Genomic DNA, 17,808 nt, shown 5'->3' with positions numbered 1-17,808 from the left:
TGGCTGTGTTACTGTTATGCTTTGGACAATGGAGAAATCAGCCCAGGAATGGGTCTCCAGTGAGGCTGTCTATTCTGCTCATAGCCCACCAGTAAATTGTACCACAATCATCCTCAGTCTAATCAGAAAAACAACTCTTTGTAGGTATTATAGTTTCATCTAAAATCATGGGAACTATTGTGCAAATGCAAATATAAATGAATAGCAATAAATGAGGTGAAAATGAAGTAACAATGAACAAGTAAGTTTATGTGTTCATAAAGTGTGATGATTGGTTGTGGGAACAGCTGAAACAGAATGAGTGTTGTTTTTGTTCCAGAGCTTGATGGTTGGGGGTAGCAACTGTTGTTGAACTTGAAGAAACTCAGTGCAATTGTTGTTTGAACCAAACATTAGAGATGGGAGGAAATGTGATCTAAATGACTTTGGCCATAGAATGATTGTTGGTTCCAGATGGGGTGGACTGAATATATCAGGAAGTGCTGATCTTTGGGACTTTCACTCACAACAGTATAGAGAGTGGACCAAAAAACAAACAAAAAAAAACATCCAGTGAGAAGCAGTTCTGTTGGTGAAAACGTTTTGTTAATGAGAGGTCAGAGGCGAATGGCCAGATGGGTTCTTGCTGACAGGAACTCCAATAACCATGTGTTACAACAGCGTGGTGCAGATGAGCATCTCTGAATGCTGAGCCTTGAAATAGATTGGCTACAGCTGCAGAGGACTACGAACATACAGTCGGTCGCCTCTTTATTAGGTCGAGGGTTTACCTAATAAAGGGGCCACTGAGTGTACTGTAACCTGTGATCAAATCCTCAACGTGTGTGCAGCAGCTGTTTCTAGGCTATTATTCGTGAGTGGGAACGTGAATGATGCCAACGTTCATTCTGGATCTGGCAGCTAACAGGGCACCTGAAATCGGGGCCTTACTGAGAACGGAAGGGCACACTTCCACTCTGACCATTTGAGATTGCTTTTAGTTTAACACCACATACCCTGGAAGGGAAGGGAGGGAGTCAGTCTGAGTGAAGAAATAGAATGAGAAATTGCTCCTAATATGGTTAAAGAGCTGATGGTGAAAGAAGCTGTTTACTATAGAGTGAGGCTTGTCACAGATCCATTTGTGTGACAAAGTTCATGTTCCATTTGTGTTTCAAAGTGCATGTTCAGTGTGGTTCATGGCAACTAAAAATCTTAAAATTGTTGGTTTTTGGGTGCACATATTGTTCATTCTCTTTGCAAAGCACAACGTCACAGTGAGAAATGAATGATTTACCCCATTATGTTTCTGGTGACTGTCAAACCTCCTTTTACCCAAATACTAAGTTAATATAACATTTTAAAAATTCTCTCCACATCCTCTTTTCTTCCTGCCGCATTCTACCACCTACCAGATTTGTATGTGGAGAGGATGTTTCCTCTGGTGGGGTCATGTAAGGCCAGAAGGCACAGTTTCAGAATAGAAGGACGCCTTTTAAACGGAGATGAGGAACAATTTCTTTATCCAGCGAAAGGTCACTCTGTCCAATCCATTCCCACAGGTGGCTGTGGATGCCAGGCCATTGGGAGTATTAAAGTCAGAGGTTGATAGGTTCTCAATTAGTCAGGGCATGCAGAGATATGGAAACAAGGCAGGTGATTGGGGCTGAGAGGGAAAGTAGGTCAGCCATGATGAAATGGCAGATCAGAGTCAATGGGCCAAATGGACTAACTCTGCACCTATATCTTATGGCCTTATGGTGTAACACTAGGAGCAGTTTACTGCAGGCTATTCATCTACTGCTATTCCCATGAGAATTTTGAGTGATGCTGATTCCAGACTCTCTTGAGAAGTGCTTAAAAATCTGAGTTCCCATGGTCAGGTGCCCTCAACACTGAGGTTCCCCATTTCCAGAATCCTCCACAAGACTGGGTCCCTTTTCAAAGACCTTTCCTTCTCCAGATCCATTCATCACTCTCTGCCAACTCAGCACTAATTGTTTCAATTTGCTCACTCTGACCGAGTGAACCTGAATTTGCAACTCTCCCTTCAATAAGAATGACTCCTGCAATGTCATCAGACCTGCTGACAATGATAGTGTGTCAGTGCTCATGCAAATTACTCTCTCCTGGACACTTGCTGATATTTCCAACAGGATCACGACCCACCACTGAGCATCAGGTTTTCATCCCTCATAGGAATCCCTGATATATTTCCCTCGAAGACTCTATTTACCCTCCAGCATTAGTTTTATAACTCACAGTTTGATTCTAATATTTCCCTACAAGCCAAAGGATCACAGATGGTTGTGATACCTCTGAAGCCCTCTGCTGTTTTGACAGTTTCCTCTTTCCTGGTCCCATCATGTCTCTCTGCATCTCCATTGCACACCAGGTTAGATTTTCATCCACTCAGATATTTTTAAACCATTCTGTTCAGGAACCTTGCCACTCAAGCTGAATCATTTCCCCGAACCAGAGGAAGTAGATGAACTTCTTTTATTACAATTCCTTAAATAAAAAAAGAACAGTTGCTTAAGTACAGCAGCTTCAATGATATCATTTTGTGCTCCATTGCTTGCATGATTACGAGGAAGCAAAATTGTTTGATGACTCTGTGTTATGTTTTGAAACTTCAAAATATTAAACTAATTCAAAAGCGAACAAGAGCTGAGAGATATGTCTTAAGTTAGTTCTTTTACTTCAAAGGAGTCGCACACATACCATGTGATGACGTATGCAATGTATGTAATTTACACAGAAATTAAAATTAATTATAACAAGAATCCTTAATCAATCAATCAATATATATATATATATATACAAGAGTTCTCAACTATTACAGAGTATTAAATACACATGAGGTCTGCAAAATGTTCACCACTTGAGATCAGGAGCATTCTCAACCCCTGTCCAACCCTACAGATATTTTTTTTACATTCTGTGATAATTAGACAGCTGAATATACAGAACCACAAACCTGGACGATGTGCAAGTGGAGAGGATGTTTCCATCAGTAGGAGAGAATCAAATGATCTTGTATCCACGGGCACAGTTTCAGAATAAGTGGGCATCTCACTAGAACTGGAATGAGGAATTTGCTCAGGCAGAGTGTGGGGAATCTGTGGAATTCATTGTCATCCAGGGCGGTGAAGGTCAAATCATTGAGTGTATTTCAGATAACGATTTGTAGGTGTTTGTTTGGGGTTAAGGGTTATAGAATGAAGTTGGGAGAATGGAGTTGAAAAGAGAAATTCAGACATGCTTAGTGAGTGGAGCAGACTCACTGGTCTGACTAGCCTAATTCCAGTTGAATACTTGATGTTTTTCTGGTCCTCCACGGAAAGGCAGATGCCTCCTGATGGAGTGTCGGGTGGGTGTAGGTGAGGTGTGTGCAGCCCATTGAGTTTCTGAAGTATGGGCATGAGCTTCTCAGTTCCATCCCGAAAGCTCTTTCTGTACTCTGAGCAGCTGTAGGCCAGGGGTTCCCAAAGTCAGATGGCACCTTGTATTTGTTGAATGAGGCAGTCATGTGCGCAGTTACCGCACAACAGTGGGCGAAGGCACCCCAAAGACTACTCGTTCGTCCGGTATTCGACATACCACAGGCTCTCAGTCTCTCCCCCCCCCCCCCATCTCACTCTCTCTCTCCCTCTCTCTCCCTCTCTCTCTCTCTCTCTCTCTCTCTCTCCCTCTCTCCCTCTCCCTCTCCCCCTAATAAGGGAGAAAGCGATATCTCCGTTTCGTAGCGAGAGGGGAGACATAACAAACGACTCTCTGCTCTGTGATGTTAGAAGTCCGTTGCGTCGCTTTTTCCGAGCTCTGCGCCCCGAGAACTGGGGTCTCCGGGCACACAGCCGGCAGCCAGCTCGCTGCTTTCGATCTTCCGTCTCCCGCGACACCGGATTCCTGCAGAGGCACCGACCTTCGGTCCGCCCGTCTCCAGGGCCACGAGATCCCGGAACTCCGGAGGCGAGCTAACTCTCTCAGGCTGCATCCCTGACATATCGAATAGCGGGCAGTCGTGACACCCCGGGAGCGGTTCCCGAGGTCACCGTGTAACTCCAGGTCAGGATCGTGAAAAGGACCCCGAAAGGGGAAAATAGAGATATTAAAGATGGAAATAGAGCTGTTCCGAAGATGCCAGCAAAAGCGCCATTGTCTCCTCTTCGGGATAAATCACAGGCGATGTGAGGGAACGACAGAGGTGCAAGTGGTGCCGCTGGTCTTCAACAGGCTCGTGCTTCCATTGCTTAAATAATCTGCCTGCAGGGCTGCTCTGATACTCTGGGAGATCCTGTAGAATCTGAAGTATTTCCCAGATTGAGATCAGCAGGACTGCCCGGAATTCTGGTCAGCAGGTACCGTACCTGCAGTATCCCTGCGCTCACAGTGGCCAGTGGCCATTATGGACTTTTGCCTAAATCCCAGTACACACTCAGTGGCCACTTTATTAGATACACCTATCCCCCGCTCATTAATGCAGATATCTAATCAGACAATCATGTTGACATTTCAAAGTAAAATCTAATATCAGAGCTCATACGTGTCACCACACACACACAACCCTGAGATTCTTTTTCCTGCGGACATACTGAACAAATCTATAGATCACGTAACTGTTAACGGGACCGATGAACACCAGACTGTGCAAACTGAGGTATAAGTACAGTAAACAGCAATGTCTAACGAGAACATGCAGTAACAAGATAAAGCGTCCTTAACGTGAAATCAGTGGTTGTGGGAACACCAGAAACCTGCCGATAAGGGCAGAGTGGCTGTTCTTGAGAAATTTACTCTCCACTGAGTTTTTTTGATCATGAATTCTTTTGAAATGAAATTCGTGCATCATTTGTTTGCAGCATAGAACTCAAACCCGAGATGGCAGTGTTGAACTCAACAGTCCTTGTGAAGAATGCCTTTGCAAACAGGAACGTGTGCGGTTCTGGGACTGCAGGTTCTTTTATTACAGCCCCACCCCCCACCCCCAGAATCCAATCAAAATACTTCTGTTGACCTTAGTACCATTATTTTCCACTTACGCATGCAGACAGTTGCATTGGGGTGAGGTGAATGTGGACGAACGTTGTGATGCAAGGTTGGTTGTGCGTGTGCATGCGCGCATGTGCGTGCTCACATATATATTTGTGCCTTAAGTGCGTGCATGCATACGTATGCCTGGTATTTATCACTATGAGTAGGGCAGCAGTGAATGACTTGAATACAGACTGAATTGCCTCAGCACATCCCAAACACCATGAATGGAGAGTGGCCCGAGGAACTATTGCTGCCTCCCCTCCTACAACCATGATAAACCATGCGCAGGCTGCATGAAAGAGAGCAGAAATCACTTCTAACCTTCATTCAGTAGATCCTTGTGGAAACAGAAAATCTACTCTGGGAATACGGTTGTCTCTCTCTGTACTGTGTGAATAAAGTGTACGGAAAAGCAATTCTGTATAATCAATGAGATGGATTTGAATAATATTCTGCTCAGCTCACTGGGGGCACCTGTTGGACCAAATTATCAGTTTATGAGAGGAACTGGAGTAGGGTGGGCTTCCAAAGGGGCAACTTTAGTTTAGGTAGAGAAGGTGCATTTCAACTGAATTGGCACTGCATTCTGAATAATAAAGAAAGTTTCAGAGCTTTGATAGGGCTATAAAATGGTTTATGTACCTAATATCGAGTAGCTATTACATTCTGTTAATCACGCTGGATATATTTCATTGAGTTAAATCATTACAGCACTGCTAATAAACTTTGGACACAACTTACTGATGTTCTGAGTTTTGCTGTATGAAGATATTTTCATCTTTGATTAAGTTTTCTTGTCTCGGAGACGGTGATTGTGTTTACTGTGGCGTTTTGAACAATGGACAATTCAGCCCAGCAACGTGTCTCCATCGAGGTAGTCGATTCTACTCACAGCCCACCAGTAATTATTATAACAATCGTCCTAGGACTAGTCAGAAATACAACTGCTTTGTCGATATTTTATTGTCATGTAAAATCAGAAACATAGAAACGTACAGCACAGAAACATGCCCTTTGGCCTATGTATTGCGTACTAAACCATTTAATCTGCCTGTTAGCATTGATCTGCACCGGTACCAAAGCTTTCCACAGCTCTACCATCCATGTACCTATGGTAACTTCTATTATACGTTTAAATTGAACTTTCATGCCCCACTTGTGCTGGCAGCTGGTTCCACCCTCTCGCAACCCTCCGAGTGAAGAAATCCCCAGCCCCCGTTCCCCTTAATCTTTTCACTCCCCCACCTTAACCCAGGACATCTAGTTGCCGTCCCACCCAATTTCAGTGAAAACCGTTCTTGCATTTACTCTATCTATATCCCTGGTGTTCAGAAATAATGGAATTCGAATACAATGCTGTGTTCTCGCCGAATCTAGTATCTGGTTAATGCGCTGTCAGATCCCATTCGGGGTGATCACTTCCCCAAACAAGAGGACGTCTCTATCACATTTCCTGAAAATATAAAAAGTGTTTGTTAAACAGAGCACCTTCACTGATATCAGGTGATGTTCAGAGAGGCATCTCTACGTCCAAAGACAATCAAAAACTGCTGAAATTGAAAATAAAAAGAGTCCTACATGCTGAAGCATAAGCTCTTCTGTCATTAGTTGACATGCTGGGAGTTTCATTCGTTTTCTGGTTTTAATTCCTATTCAAATGCATTTTGATATGAATTGTCGTGAGGAGATTTTGTAAAAATAACTTCAATTACAGAGTGATATAATTTTTGGGGTTGATTTCTATTACAGAACAGCCCCCCCCCCCCCTTATAAAGAACATATCATATTACAGTTCAATGTTGGCGACATTTTAATCGACTTTAAGCTCAGTCTAATCCTTCCGTCCTACATAGTCCTCCATTTTTCTGTCATCCATGTGCCTGAAATGCCCCTGATGTATCTGCCTCCACCGCCAAACCTGGCAGCGTGTTCCTCGCACCCAACCTCGCTGCTTAAAAAACTCTGCCCCTGATATCCCCTTATACCTCCCTCCAATCAGATTAAAATTATGCCCCATGATTAGTTAATTGTTAATGTAAACTTGTTCAAGCACTCAACAAGAAAACGAAGTACTGCAGAATTTCAAGCCTGGCAATACAAACTAAATGTATTTTATTGTTACTTCATTTGAATGATTCTGCTTCTAGTTTTTCCGGAACGTTGTCAATGATTTGACCGCACAACTTATTGGTGCTCTTGACTATTTCATCCCGCCCATATACCCCACCCACAGGAGAACAAACTCATACGACGAAGACCAGCTTCTTCAACTTCGAAAGAGTTCGCTCCGCTCTGAAACATCTTGACTGTGCGGCCGCTTTTTGTACAATGGCGAACTCGACCCCGGAATGTGCTCCTGGTGAAGATGTTAACTCGTCCTACAACCCGCCCGTAATTATCATCACATTCATCCTCGGGATTGTTGGAAATACGGTTGCTTTGTGGATCTTTTGTGTTCATGTGAAGTCCCGGAAACCGAGTATTGTGTATTCACTGAATCTGATGATTGCGGACACTCTGTTATTGTGCTGTCTACCCTTCCGAGCTGATTATTTTCTCCGAGGGAAGGACTGGATTTTTGGTGATGGACTGTGTCGACTGAACATTTGCCTGAACCGGATTGGCAGCGTCTTCTTTCCTCATGGTTATTGCGATCGGTCGTTACTTTAAGGTGGTCCATCCACTCCACAAAGTAAACAAGATCACTACAAGGTGTGCGGTGGTGATAGCCGGCGGTCTGTGGATTGTAGAAGCGGCTATTTGTTTGCACTTGCTGATAGACAAACATGATTTCAAACAGCACAACGTGAGAAACTGTGAGCCTTTCAGCATTAACAAGGCTCTGAGTCCCACAGCAGTTTGGACTGACTTTATTTTTATATTCTTTCAGTTTCTTTTGCCAGTTTCAGTAATCCTCTTCTCTACGTCCTCCATCATCTGGAGGTTACGGCAGATGGAAACTGGAATGCGGGGTAAATATAAGCGAACTGTGAAACTTGTGATAGCCGTGGCTGCAGTTTTTGTCATTTGCTTCTTGCCCACCAGTGTTGCTGTGGTCGCGGTTTTGGTCACTAAACTAAGAAGACCCTTCGACTGCAAGTCGTATCACACAGCAGTGAATATCTTTTACAATACGCTGTTTATAACGTATCTGAACGTATCTGAGTGTGGCCGATCCCATTGTTTACTATTTTTCTACTTCGCAGTTTCAACATGCTTTAGAGAAGGCTCTATTTGATCTCATTTTAAGCTCTTCCAGATCAGCCACTGAACCCGGAACATCCAGGGAGGAGCAGACTGTGGATCAGCTAACGAGCTCTGTAACAGCTTTCTGATCGCTCAGGGTCCGCGTGAACTCTATGCCCTCAAAGCAAAGGTGATTAATGCGCCCGAAAGCAGAAAATGATCAAATGGTAATATTTTTTCTGAAGGGTAAGTTGATCTGAACGAACAAGTTCCCTAATACACTTCCCTTTATGTAGAGAAGAGATTGCATCGTATCTACAAAACTCAGTTTATTTCAGAGCTTGTTCGTTAAGAAACTCTTCCTTTCTTTAAAGCAGCTTCCCCAATTTTTTTAATGCCTTGGGGTCTTACAATTACCTGAAGGATCGGTGGAACACAGATTGGATTTCCTGGTTTAATGGGAAGGGTTGTATGTTATGTATGGGTATTTAGGATTTCTCTTTCCGTAGAAGCAACTGCTTCCTCAGATGAATTCAACCTGCGTGTCTCCATTGTCGCTAGCTTCTACCCGTTATAGTGGGCCAATCTCAGGTTGACTGACTGCCCATCAGTATCTGCAGTAATCTTTTCCTTCTTTTTTAATCTTCTTCTTCTTATTATTATTAATATCAACATGATAAGATTAACACATAGTGGGATTACAAACTTCAAAATTTAAACTGAACATGAAAGGATACACAAGCAATAGTTACAATATAGTCAAGTCTTCCGAAATCATGAATGATACAATTATCATATAAACAAAGCAAAACTTGGTATATCATATATATGTAAAAAAAAGAAAAGAGAAAAACAAAAAAAATAACCCTAAGAAAAAGTAATCTAAAGCCTAATAACTAATAAAGGGAAAAAAGGAAGAAAAAATATAATGAATAAGGGGCTGTTTATAGTATCTTTAATAAAAAAAAATACAAAATCATCAGTGTTGCCAAATCCAATTGTCTCAACATATGTATAATCAAAAGCGGGAAAACGAATAGGTTTGGAGCAGGGTCAAATTACATCATATGAAAATATTGAATAAATGGTCTCCATGTCTTTTCAAATTTAATAGAAGGGTGAAATACAACACTTCTAATTTTCTCCAAATTTAGACATAACATAGTTTGAGAAAGCCAATGAAATACAGTAGGGGGATTAATTTATTTCCAATTCAACAAAATAGATCTTCTAGCCATTAATGTAAGAAATACAATCATTCGACAAGCAGAAGAAGATAAATGGATTGAGTCCATTATTGGTAAACCAAAAATTGCAGTAATAGGATGAGGTTGTAAATCAATGTTCAATACCGTGGAAAAATATCAAAAATGTCTTTCCAATATTTTTCAAAAGCGGACCTGACCAAAACATTTGAGATAAAGACGCTATCTCAGAATGACATCTGTCACATATAGGATTTATATAGGAATAAAAACGAGCCAACTTATCCTTGGACATATGAGCCCTGTGCTCAACTTTAAACTATATTAATGAATGTTTAGCACATACAGATGATAAATTGACTAATTGAAGAATTTTATCCCAATTCTCAATAGGGATAGTAAGGTTAAGTTATGTTTCCCAAGGATGATCAGGATTTGCAACAGAGATGACTATGCACTTCTTAAACCAGAGGGTGGCAAATCTGGGGAATTCTTTGCCACGGATGACTTTGGTGGTGAAATCATTTGGTGCATTTAAAGTGGAGGTTGATGGGTTCTTGATTAATCAGGGCATGAAAGGTATGGGAATGAGGCAGGAGAACGAGATTGAGAAGAATAATGAATCAATCATGATGGAATGATGGAGCAGAATCGATGGGCTGAATGGCCCAATTCTGCTCCTATGTCTTATGGGTGTCAATGAAGTTACCAGAGTGTTGTAAGAGCCTCTCTGCTATACTAATGTTAAAATAATTATGCTAACCTGGTCGGCTCCATCTAGGAATGTCAACCAACAGCAATTTACTTGCTCTAATTCTTTGGAAATGACTGTTGTGGATCACTTGTTTGCAGCTAAGAACTCCAACACAAGATGGCAGTGTTGAAAAGAATGAACACCGAACATCCCTTGTGAAGAATGTCTTTACAAACAAGGGCGTGTGGGATACTGGGATAGCAGGTGCTTTCCACATCCTGCCCCCAAACCCTCCCGCCGCACCCACAGAATCAAATTAAAATATCTCCAGCGTTGTTTATTCCATTATTTCACACAGGCCAGCCTGAGCTTCAGTACGTCTATGCATACGTGCACGATTGCACACATGCAGATAGTTGAATTGGGGAAACTAGAATGTGGAAGAACGTTGTGATGCACGGTCGTGTGTGCTCAGATATATGCTTGTGATTTAACTGCATGCGTGCTCGTATGCAGAGGTACGCTAGTTATTGAGAACTATGAGTAGGGCAGCTGTGCAGCAGTGAATGATTTTAATACGCACTGAACTGCTTCACCACATTCTAAACATCACGATGCAGTGTGGCCTGAGAGACCGTTGCAGCCTCTCCTCCCAGAAGCATGGGGAATCGTGGCCAGGCTGCATGAAGGAGAGCAGAACTGACTTTTAACTTCCATTCTGCAGATATTTGTGGTAACACGAAATCTACTCTAGGAATGTGCTTATCTCTCTGTACTCTGTGAGTAATATGCACAGAACTGCAATTAAATATATTTAGATGGATTTGAATAATGTTTTGCTCATTTCACTGAGGGCATCTGCAGGACCAATTTACCAGTACCCTGAGACCTCATCCTTAATGATCAACTCTGACATCTTCCCAACACCGAGGTGAGATGAACTGGCCTACAGTTTCCTTTTCCTTTCTCTCTCCTTTTTTGAAGAGTGTGGTGACTTTGGCAATTTTCCCATCTTCCGGAACCATTCCAGAATCCAGTGATTCTTGAAAGATATTGCCTGATATCTCCACAATCTCTTCAGAAATCTGGAGCATACAGTATCTGGTCGAGGTAACTTATCTACCTTCAGACCTTCCAGATTTCCAAGAGTCTTCTCTCCAGTCATGGCAGCTTCTCACACTTCACGACCCCTGCCACTGGAGCCTCCACCTTCCTGCTAGTGTCTTCCACAGTGAAAATGGATGCCAAATGATTGGTCTGTTTCTTTGCTATTTCATAGCCTCCCATTACTACCAGTCCAGCGTGATTTTGCAATGGTCCAATATCCACTCTCACTTCTCTTTTACTGTTTATGTATCTGAGGAAACTGTTTGTATTAAACTCTTTAATATTATTGCTTAGCTCACTTCTGTATTGCATCCTTACCTTCCAAGTGATATTCTTAATGCCTTCTGTTGCTTTTTAAAAGCTCCCCAATCCTCTAACTTCCCACTAATTTTCACTCTATTATATGCCGTCTGCTTGGCTTTTATGTTGGCTTTGACTTCTCTAGTTAGCCATGGTTTGTCATCTTTCCTTTAAAGTGCTTCATCCTCTCTGGGATGTATATATCCTCAGTTTTCTGAATAGCTTCCAGAAATTCTAGGTATTGCTGTTCTACTATCAGCCCTGCCAGTGTTCTTTTCTAATTATTCTGGTCAAATCCTCCCTCATGCTTCTGTAATTCCCTTTACTCCACTGTAATACTGATACATCTGACTTTAACTTCCCTTCTCAGATTTCAGGGTGAATGCAATCAAATTATGATCAATTTCCCCTGAGGTTTCTTTTACCTTAAGCTCTCTAATCAACTCTGGTTTATCGCACAACACCTAATCCAGAATAGCTGGCCGTCTAGTGGGCTCAACCAGCAGCTGCTCTAGAAAGCCCTCTCATAGGCACTCTGGAAATCCCCCTCTCCAGTAATCCAGCACCAACTTGATTTTCCCAATTTACCTGCATATTGAATTCCACCGTGACTGTTGTAATATTGCTTTTCTGCATGCATTGCATTGAATCTTATGCTTTCTGGGAGCAAAGTTAACAAACTTTGAATACAACTTAGCAATGCGTTGAATTTTGCTGTATGTAGAACGTCATATATGATCATTCTGAATAAGCTTACTTGTCTCTGAAATGTTGTGACTGTGTTACTGTTCTGCTTTGCACAATGGAAAAATCAGCCCAGGAATGGGTCTCCAGTGAGGCTGTCAATTCTGCTCATAGCCCGCCAGTAATTGTAGCACAATCTTCCTCAGTCTAATCAGAAAAACAACTCTTTGTAGGTATTATAATTTCATCTAAAATCATAGAGAAGTTCAGCATGGGAACCATTGTGCAAATGCAAATATAAATAAATAGCAATAAATGAGGTGAGCATGAAGTAACAATGTAAAGTGTTCATAAAGTGTGATCATTGGTTGTGGGAACAGCTGAAACAGAATGAGTGTCGTTTTTGTTCTAGAGCTTGATGGTTGGGGTTATTAATTATTATTGCAATAGCAAGTGGTTCGAAAGCCAAATTAAATAATAGAGGGCTAAGGGGACAGCCCTGACGGGTACCTCTATATAATCTAAAGCAAGGATACTTTTGGTTATTAGTGAGAACTGCAGCTACCGTGGCATGATAAATCAATTTAATCCAGGAGATAAATCCTGGACCAGAATTGAACCTCTTCAAAACCTGAAATAGATAAGGCCACTCCACCCTATCAAAGGCTTTCTCTGCCTCCAAAGAAACAACACATTCAGATTCTTAGGTTGAAGGGGAATAAATGATATTTAATAATCTTCGAATATTAAAATGTGTGTACCTATTTTTAATAAAACCTGCTTGATCGTTTGAGATAACATTAGGCAATATACTCTCAAGCCCATTTGCTAGAATCTTACAGAGGATTTTAAAATCTACATTCGGTAAAGAAATATGTCCATAGGATACACATTCCAGTGGGTCTTTCCCTTTTTATAGAATCAATGAAATTAGTACTTCATAAAAAGTTTTAGGAAGGTTCCCAGAAGATGTAGAATCAGTGAACGTTTGATGAACATGTGGTATAAGCGTTTCGTGAAAGGTCTTATAAAATTCTACCGTATAACCATCAGGTCACGGAGCTTTACCTAATTGCATAGCCGCCTTGGCTATATCCTCTTGTTTAATAGGTGCATCTAACATATCAGCATCTTGAATCGAAATTTGAGGTATGTTTAGACTTTGCAAAAATCTATTCATAGTGATATTACTATCAGAGAATTCAGATTTATAAAGATTAGAATAAAAGTCCATAAATATCTTTTGAATTTCATAAGGATCTAAAGTTTCTGTTCTATCTGGCCGGCGAATTTTTAAAATCTGTCTTCTGACCATCCCAGCCTTTAAATGACCCGCTAAAAGTTCAGCAGATTTTTCCCCATGTATATAAAATGAACTTTTAGATTTAAAAATTTGCTGTTCAGTGGGAAAGGTCCGAAGTAAATCATACTGTGATTGAAGTTCGACCCTTTCTTCATAAAGGTTTTCAGTAGGTTTAACTGTATACGCTTTATCTCTCTGTTTAATTTTATTAATAAGCACTGACAATTCCGCTTTAATTTTGTTTCTCAAGGCTGCTTAATATGAGATTATCTCTCCCGTCAAAAAGATTTCAAGGTGTCCCATATAAGCAGATTTGACATTCCTTCCTTTGTATTAAATTCAAAAAATATAGAAATTTGCTCCTTAATAAGATTAACAAAAGCTGGATCCCATAACAAAACGGGGTTCAATCTCCACTGCGAGATTTTCAAAACTCTATCCGGGAGCTTAAAGGTTAACTTTAAAGGCGCGTGATCTGAAAGCGCAATGCTGTCATACGCACATTCAACACGGAGTACAACAGACGTGTATCTGAAAAAAAGTAATCAATTCGAGAATATTTGTGATGGACGTGTGAAAAAAAGGAGAAATCTTTATCATTCGGGTGTTTATATCTCCAAATATCAACAAGGCCATATTCTAATAAAAAAGAGTTAATACAAGCTGCCGCTTTATTAGGACGCGACGGATTGGTTGATGACCTGTCAATCGCAGGATTTAAGCAACAGTTAAAGTCACCACCCATGATCAGTTTATATTCATTAAGATTCGGGCACTCTGAAAAAAGTTTCTTTAAAAAATCAGAATTATCTACATTAGGTGCGTATACACACACCAGAGTTACCTTTTGCTCGCATAATAAACCAGTAACAATTAAATATCTTCCAATCAAATCAGTAGTAGAATTAAGGTGTACAAAAAGGGTTTTGAGACTAAGGAATATAGAAACGCCTCTTGTTTTACTATCCGACAGTGAGTGAAAAAGAGAACCTTTCCAAAAGCGAAAAAATCTATCCCCATCCTGTTTTCGTATATGATTTTCTTGCGCAAAAATAGTACCAGCATTGTGTGTTTAATTTCTTAACAACCTTTTTACGTTTAATGGGATGATTGACACCGTTCCAATTCCAAGATATTATGTTCATTTTAATAACATCCATGTTTAAAATTGAGTTTAATATTATATAAAAGAAATGTTACTTAAGTACAGATTAAACCAAAAGGCGCGGGTACAAACGGAAGGGGTGACACATTTACGATAGAGAAATCCATCAAAAGAACTGCCCAATCAAGAAAAACACCGACTGTAATAGACCCCTGCCCCCTCCCCCCGCCCAATAGATAGAAAGGAAGAAACCAATAGGCTGGTCCCATGCTAACTAATCAACTTTGACCCTGTTCTCCAACTTGCAGCTCCATATATAAAAAAAAATTCCCACGGAAAATAGCTATAATAAAAGGCACAAGCAGAATTCAACTACTATAATGTTGTGTCTAACATTAATAAAAACATAATCAACCACGGCCATCTTAGAATCAGCTAAAGTAGCTTAAACACATATTCAAAAGAAAGAATAAATCCGAGTAAATATTGTTACAAAGTATATTCTTTCTCTCGAAAAAGAAAAATAAATGAATATATGTACATAACAGACCTAAAACTATAAGTACAGAAACAAATAAAAAATACAAAGATTAATACACAACAGCTCCTACACGGATCACTAAAGTACAATACCATAAACGTTCCCTACAAAACAGTTATATATGTATTAATTAAGGTAAAAAACAAAATTAAATCGACCACGTCCCATACCAGAGAGTGAAAAGGTATAACATATACTTAACTCAAAAGCTCCATCAACAACTCATACAACAGATACTTCAAAATTGGCTATTGAATAATCGATGTAACTTTAATATTTTATTCAGAAGGCTTAACTTTAAACTTTTTAATATACTCCCATCCCTCGTGAGGAGAGTAGATTCTCAATGGTTGAGATTTTTCACGGAAAATTATCAGCTTTGCTGGAAAGCGAAGAGAGGGATTTAAATCTAATTTATACATTTCACTCATAACTTCTCGATATTTCTTTCTTTCGGTCAAGATTTCGGGGGGATAATCTTCAACTATACGAATGTCTGTTGAACTAAAGAGTAATTTCCGTTTCTCTCTGGCTCCTCGAAGAATAGCTTCTTTAGTCGTGTAACAATGCAAAGAAAGTACAACCGCTCGAGGACGTAATTCGGCTGACGCCCTCTGCAGTCATCCGTGGCAAAGAATTCCACAGATTCGCCACCCTCTGGTTAAAGAAGTTCATAGTCATCTCTGTTGCAAATCCTGATCATCCTTCTTCAAGACTGACATCCCTTCTTCATTCCAGATTTCAATTTTATCTACTGAAAATAAATTCTCTAATTTCGAACCAGCACTTCGGTTCCTGTCTCCAGTTCACTAGAATAGACTTTTTTCTAGAATCCGGTTCCAGTACCAGCACGATATGGGTGCATGCAGCTTGGCACCATCCCAGCAACTCCTAACATCACTTCCCGTCTGACTGAAAGTCCATAGGTAGGGTTGTACTTGGATGAATAGATTACTGCAGATACTGATGGGCAGTCAGTCAACCTGAGATTGGCCCACTATAACGGGTAGAAGCTAGCTACAATGGAGACACGCAGGTTGAATTCATCTGAGGAAGCAGTTGCTTCTATGGAAAGAGGAAATCCTAAATACCCATACATAACACAGAACCCTTTCACTTAAAACAGGATTTCCAACCTGTGGTCCACCGACCCCTCAGATAACTGTAAGGCCCCCAAGGCATAAAAAAAATTGGGGAAACTGCTTTAAAGAAAGGAAGAATTTCTTAACGAACAAGCTCTGAAATAAACTTAGTTTTGTAGATAAGATGCAATCTCTCCTTTACATAAAGGAAGTGTATTACGGAACTTGTTCGTTCAAATCAACTTACCCTTCAGAAAATTATTACCATTTGATAAATTTCTGATTTCGGGCGCATTAATCACCTTTGCTTTGAGGGCATCTAGTTCACGCGGACCCTGAGCGATCAGAAAGCTGTTACAGAGCTCGTTTGCCGACCCACAGTCTGCTCCTCCCTGGATGTTCCGGGTTCAGTGGCTGATCTGGAAGAGCTTAAGTTAAGATCAAATAGAGCCTTCTCGAAAGCATGTTGAAACTGCGAAGTAGAAAAATAGTAAACAATGGGATCGACCACACTGTTCAGATACGTTATAAACAGCGTATTGTAAAAGATATTCACTGCTGTGTGATACGACTTGCAGTCGAAGGGTCTTCTTAGTTTAGTGACCAAAACCACGACCACAGCAACACTGGTGGGCAAGAAGCAAATGACAAAAACTGCAGCCACGACTGTCACAAGTTTCACAGTTCGCTTATATTTACCCCGCATTCCAGCTTCCATCTGCCGTAACCTCCAGATGATGGAGGACGTAGAGAAGAGGATAACTGAAACTGGCAAAAGAAACTGAAAGAATATAAAAATAAAGTCAGTCCAAAATGCTGTGGAACTCTGAGCCTTGTCAATGCTGAAAGGCTCACAGTTTCTCACGTTGTGTTGTTCGAAGTCACGTTGGTCTATCAGCAAGTGCAAACAAATAGCCACCGCTACAATCCACAGACCGCCGGCTATCATCACCGCACACCTTGTAGGGATCTTGTTTACTTTGTAGAGTGGATGGACCACCTTAAAGTAACGATCGATCGCAATAACCATGAGGAAAAAGACGCTGCCAATCCGGTTCAGGCAAATCATAAAAATGTTCAGTCGACACAGTCCATCACCAAAAATCCAGTCCTTCCCTCGGAGAAAATAATCAGCTCGGAAGGGTAGACAGCACAATAACAGGGTGTCCGCAATCATTAGGTTCAGTGAAGACACTATACTTGGTTTCCTGGACTTCACAAGAGCACAAAAGATCCACAAAGCAACCGTATTTCCAACAATCCCGAGGATGAATGTGATGATAATTACGGGCGGGTTGTAGGACGAGTTAACATCTTCACCAGGAGCACATTCCGGGGTCGAGTTCGCCATTGTACAAAAAAGCGGCCGCACAGTCAAAATGTTTCAGAGCGGAGCGAACTCTTTCGAAGTTGAAGAAGCTGGTCTTCGTCATATGAGTTTGTTCTCCTGTGGGTGGGGTTATGGGCGGGATGAAATAGTCAAGAGCACCAATAAGTTGTGCGATCAAATCATTGACAATGTTCCGGAAAAACTAGGAGCATAATTCATTCAAATGAAGTGGCGATAAAATAGATTTAGTTTTTA

The 17,808-nt window shown here is 40.9% G+C and overlaps 1 protein-coding gene across 1 annotated transcript; it reads right to left on the bottom strand.

The window, feature by feature from the left end:
- Nucleotides 1-16,566: 16,566 nt before the first annotated feature.
- On the bottom strand, nucleotides 16,567-17,574 carry LOC132403392 (hydroxycarboxylic acid receptor 2-like). The gene has a single exon (XM_059986803.1). The coding sequence runs from the start codon at nucleotides 17,572-17,574 to the stop codon at nucleotides 16,567-16,569; it is 1,008 nt and encodes a 335-aa protein (XP_059842786.1).
- Between the last annotated feature and the right edge of the window lie 234 nt (nucleotides 17,575-17,808).

Source organism: Hypanus sabinus, chromosome 13 (genome assembly GCF_030144855.1).
Source record: "Hypanus sabinus isolate sHypSab1 chromosome 13, sHypSab1.hap1, whole genome shotgun sequence".
In the NCBI taxonomy this organism is placed as follows: domain Eukaryota; kingdom Metazoa; phylum Chordata; class Chondrichthyes; order Myliobatiformes; family Dasyatidae; genus Hypanus; species Hypanus sabinus.
This window is presented reverse-complemented; position numbering and strand designations above follow the sequence as displayed.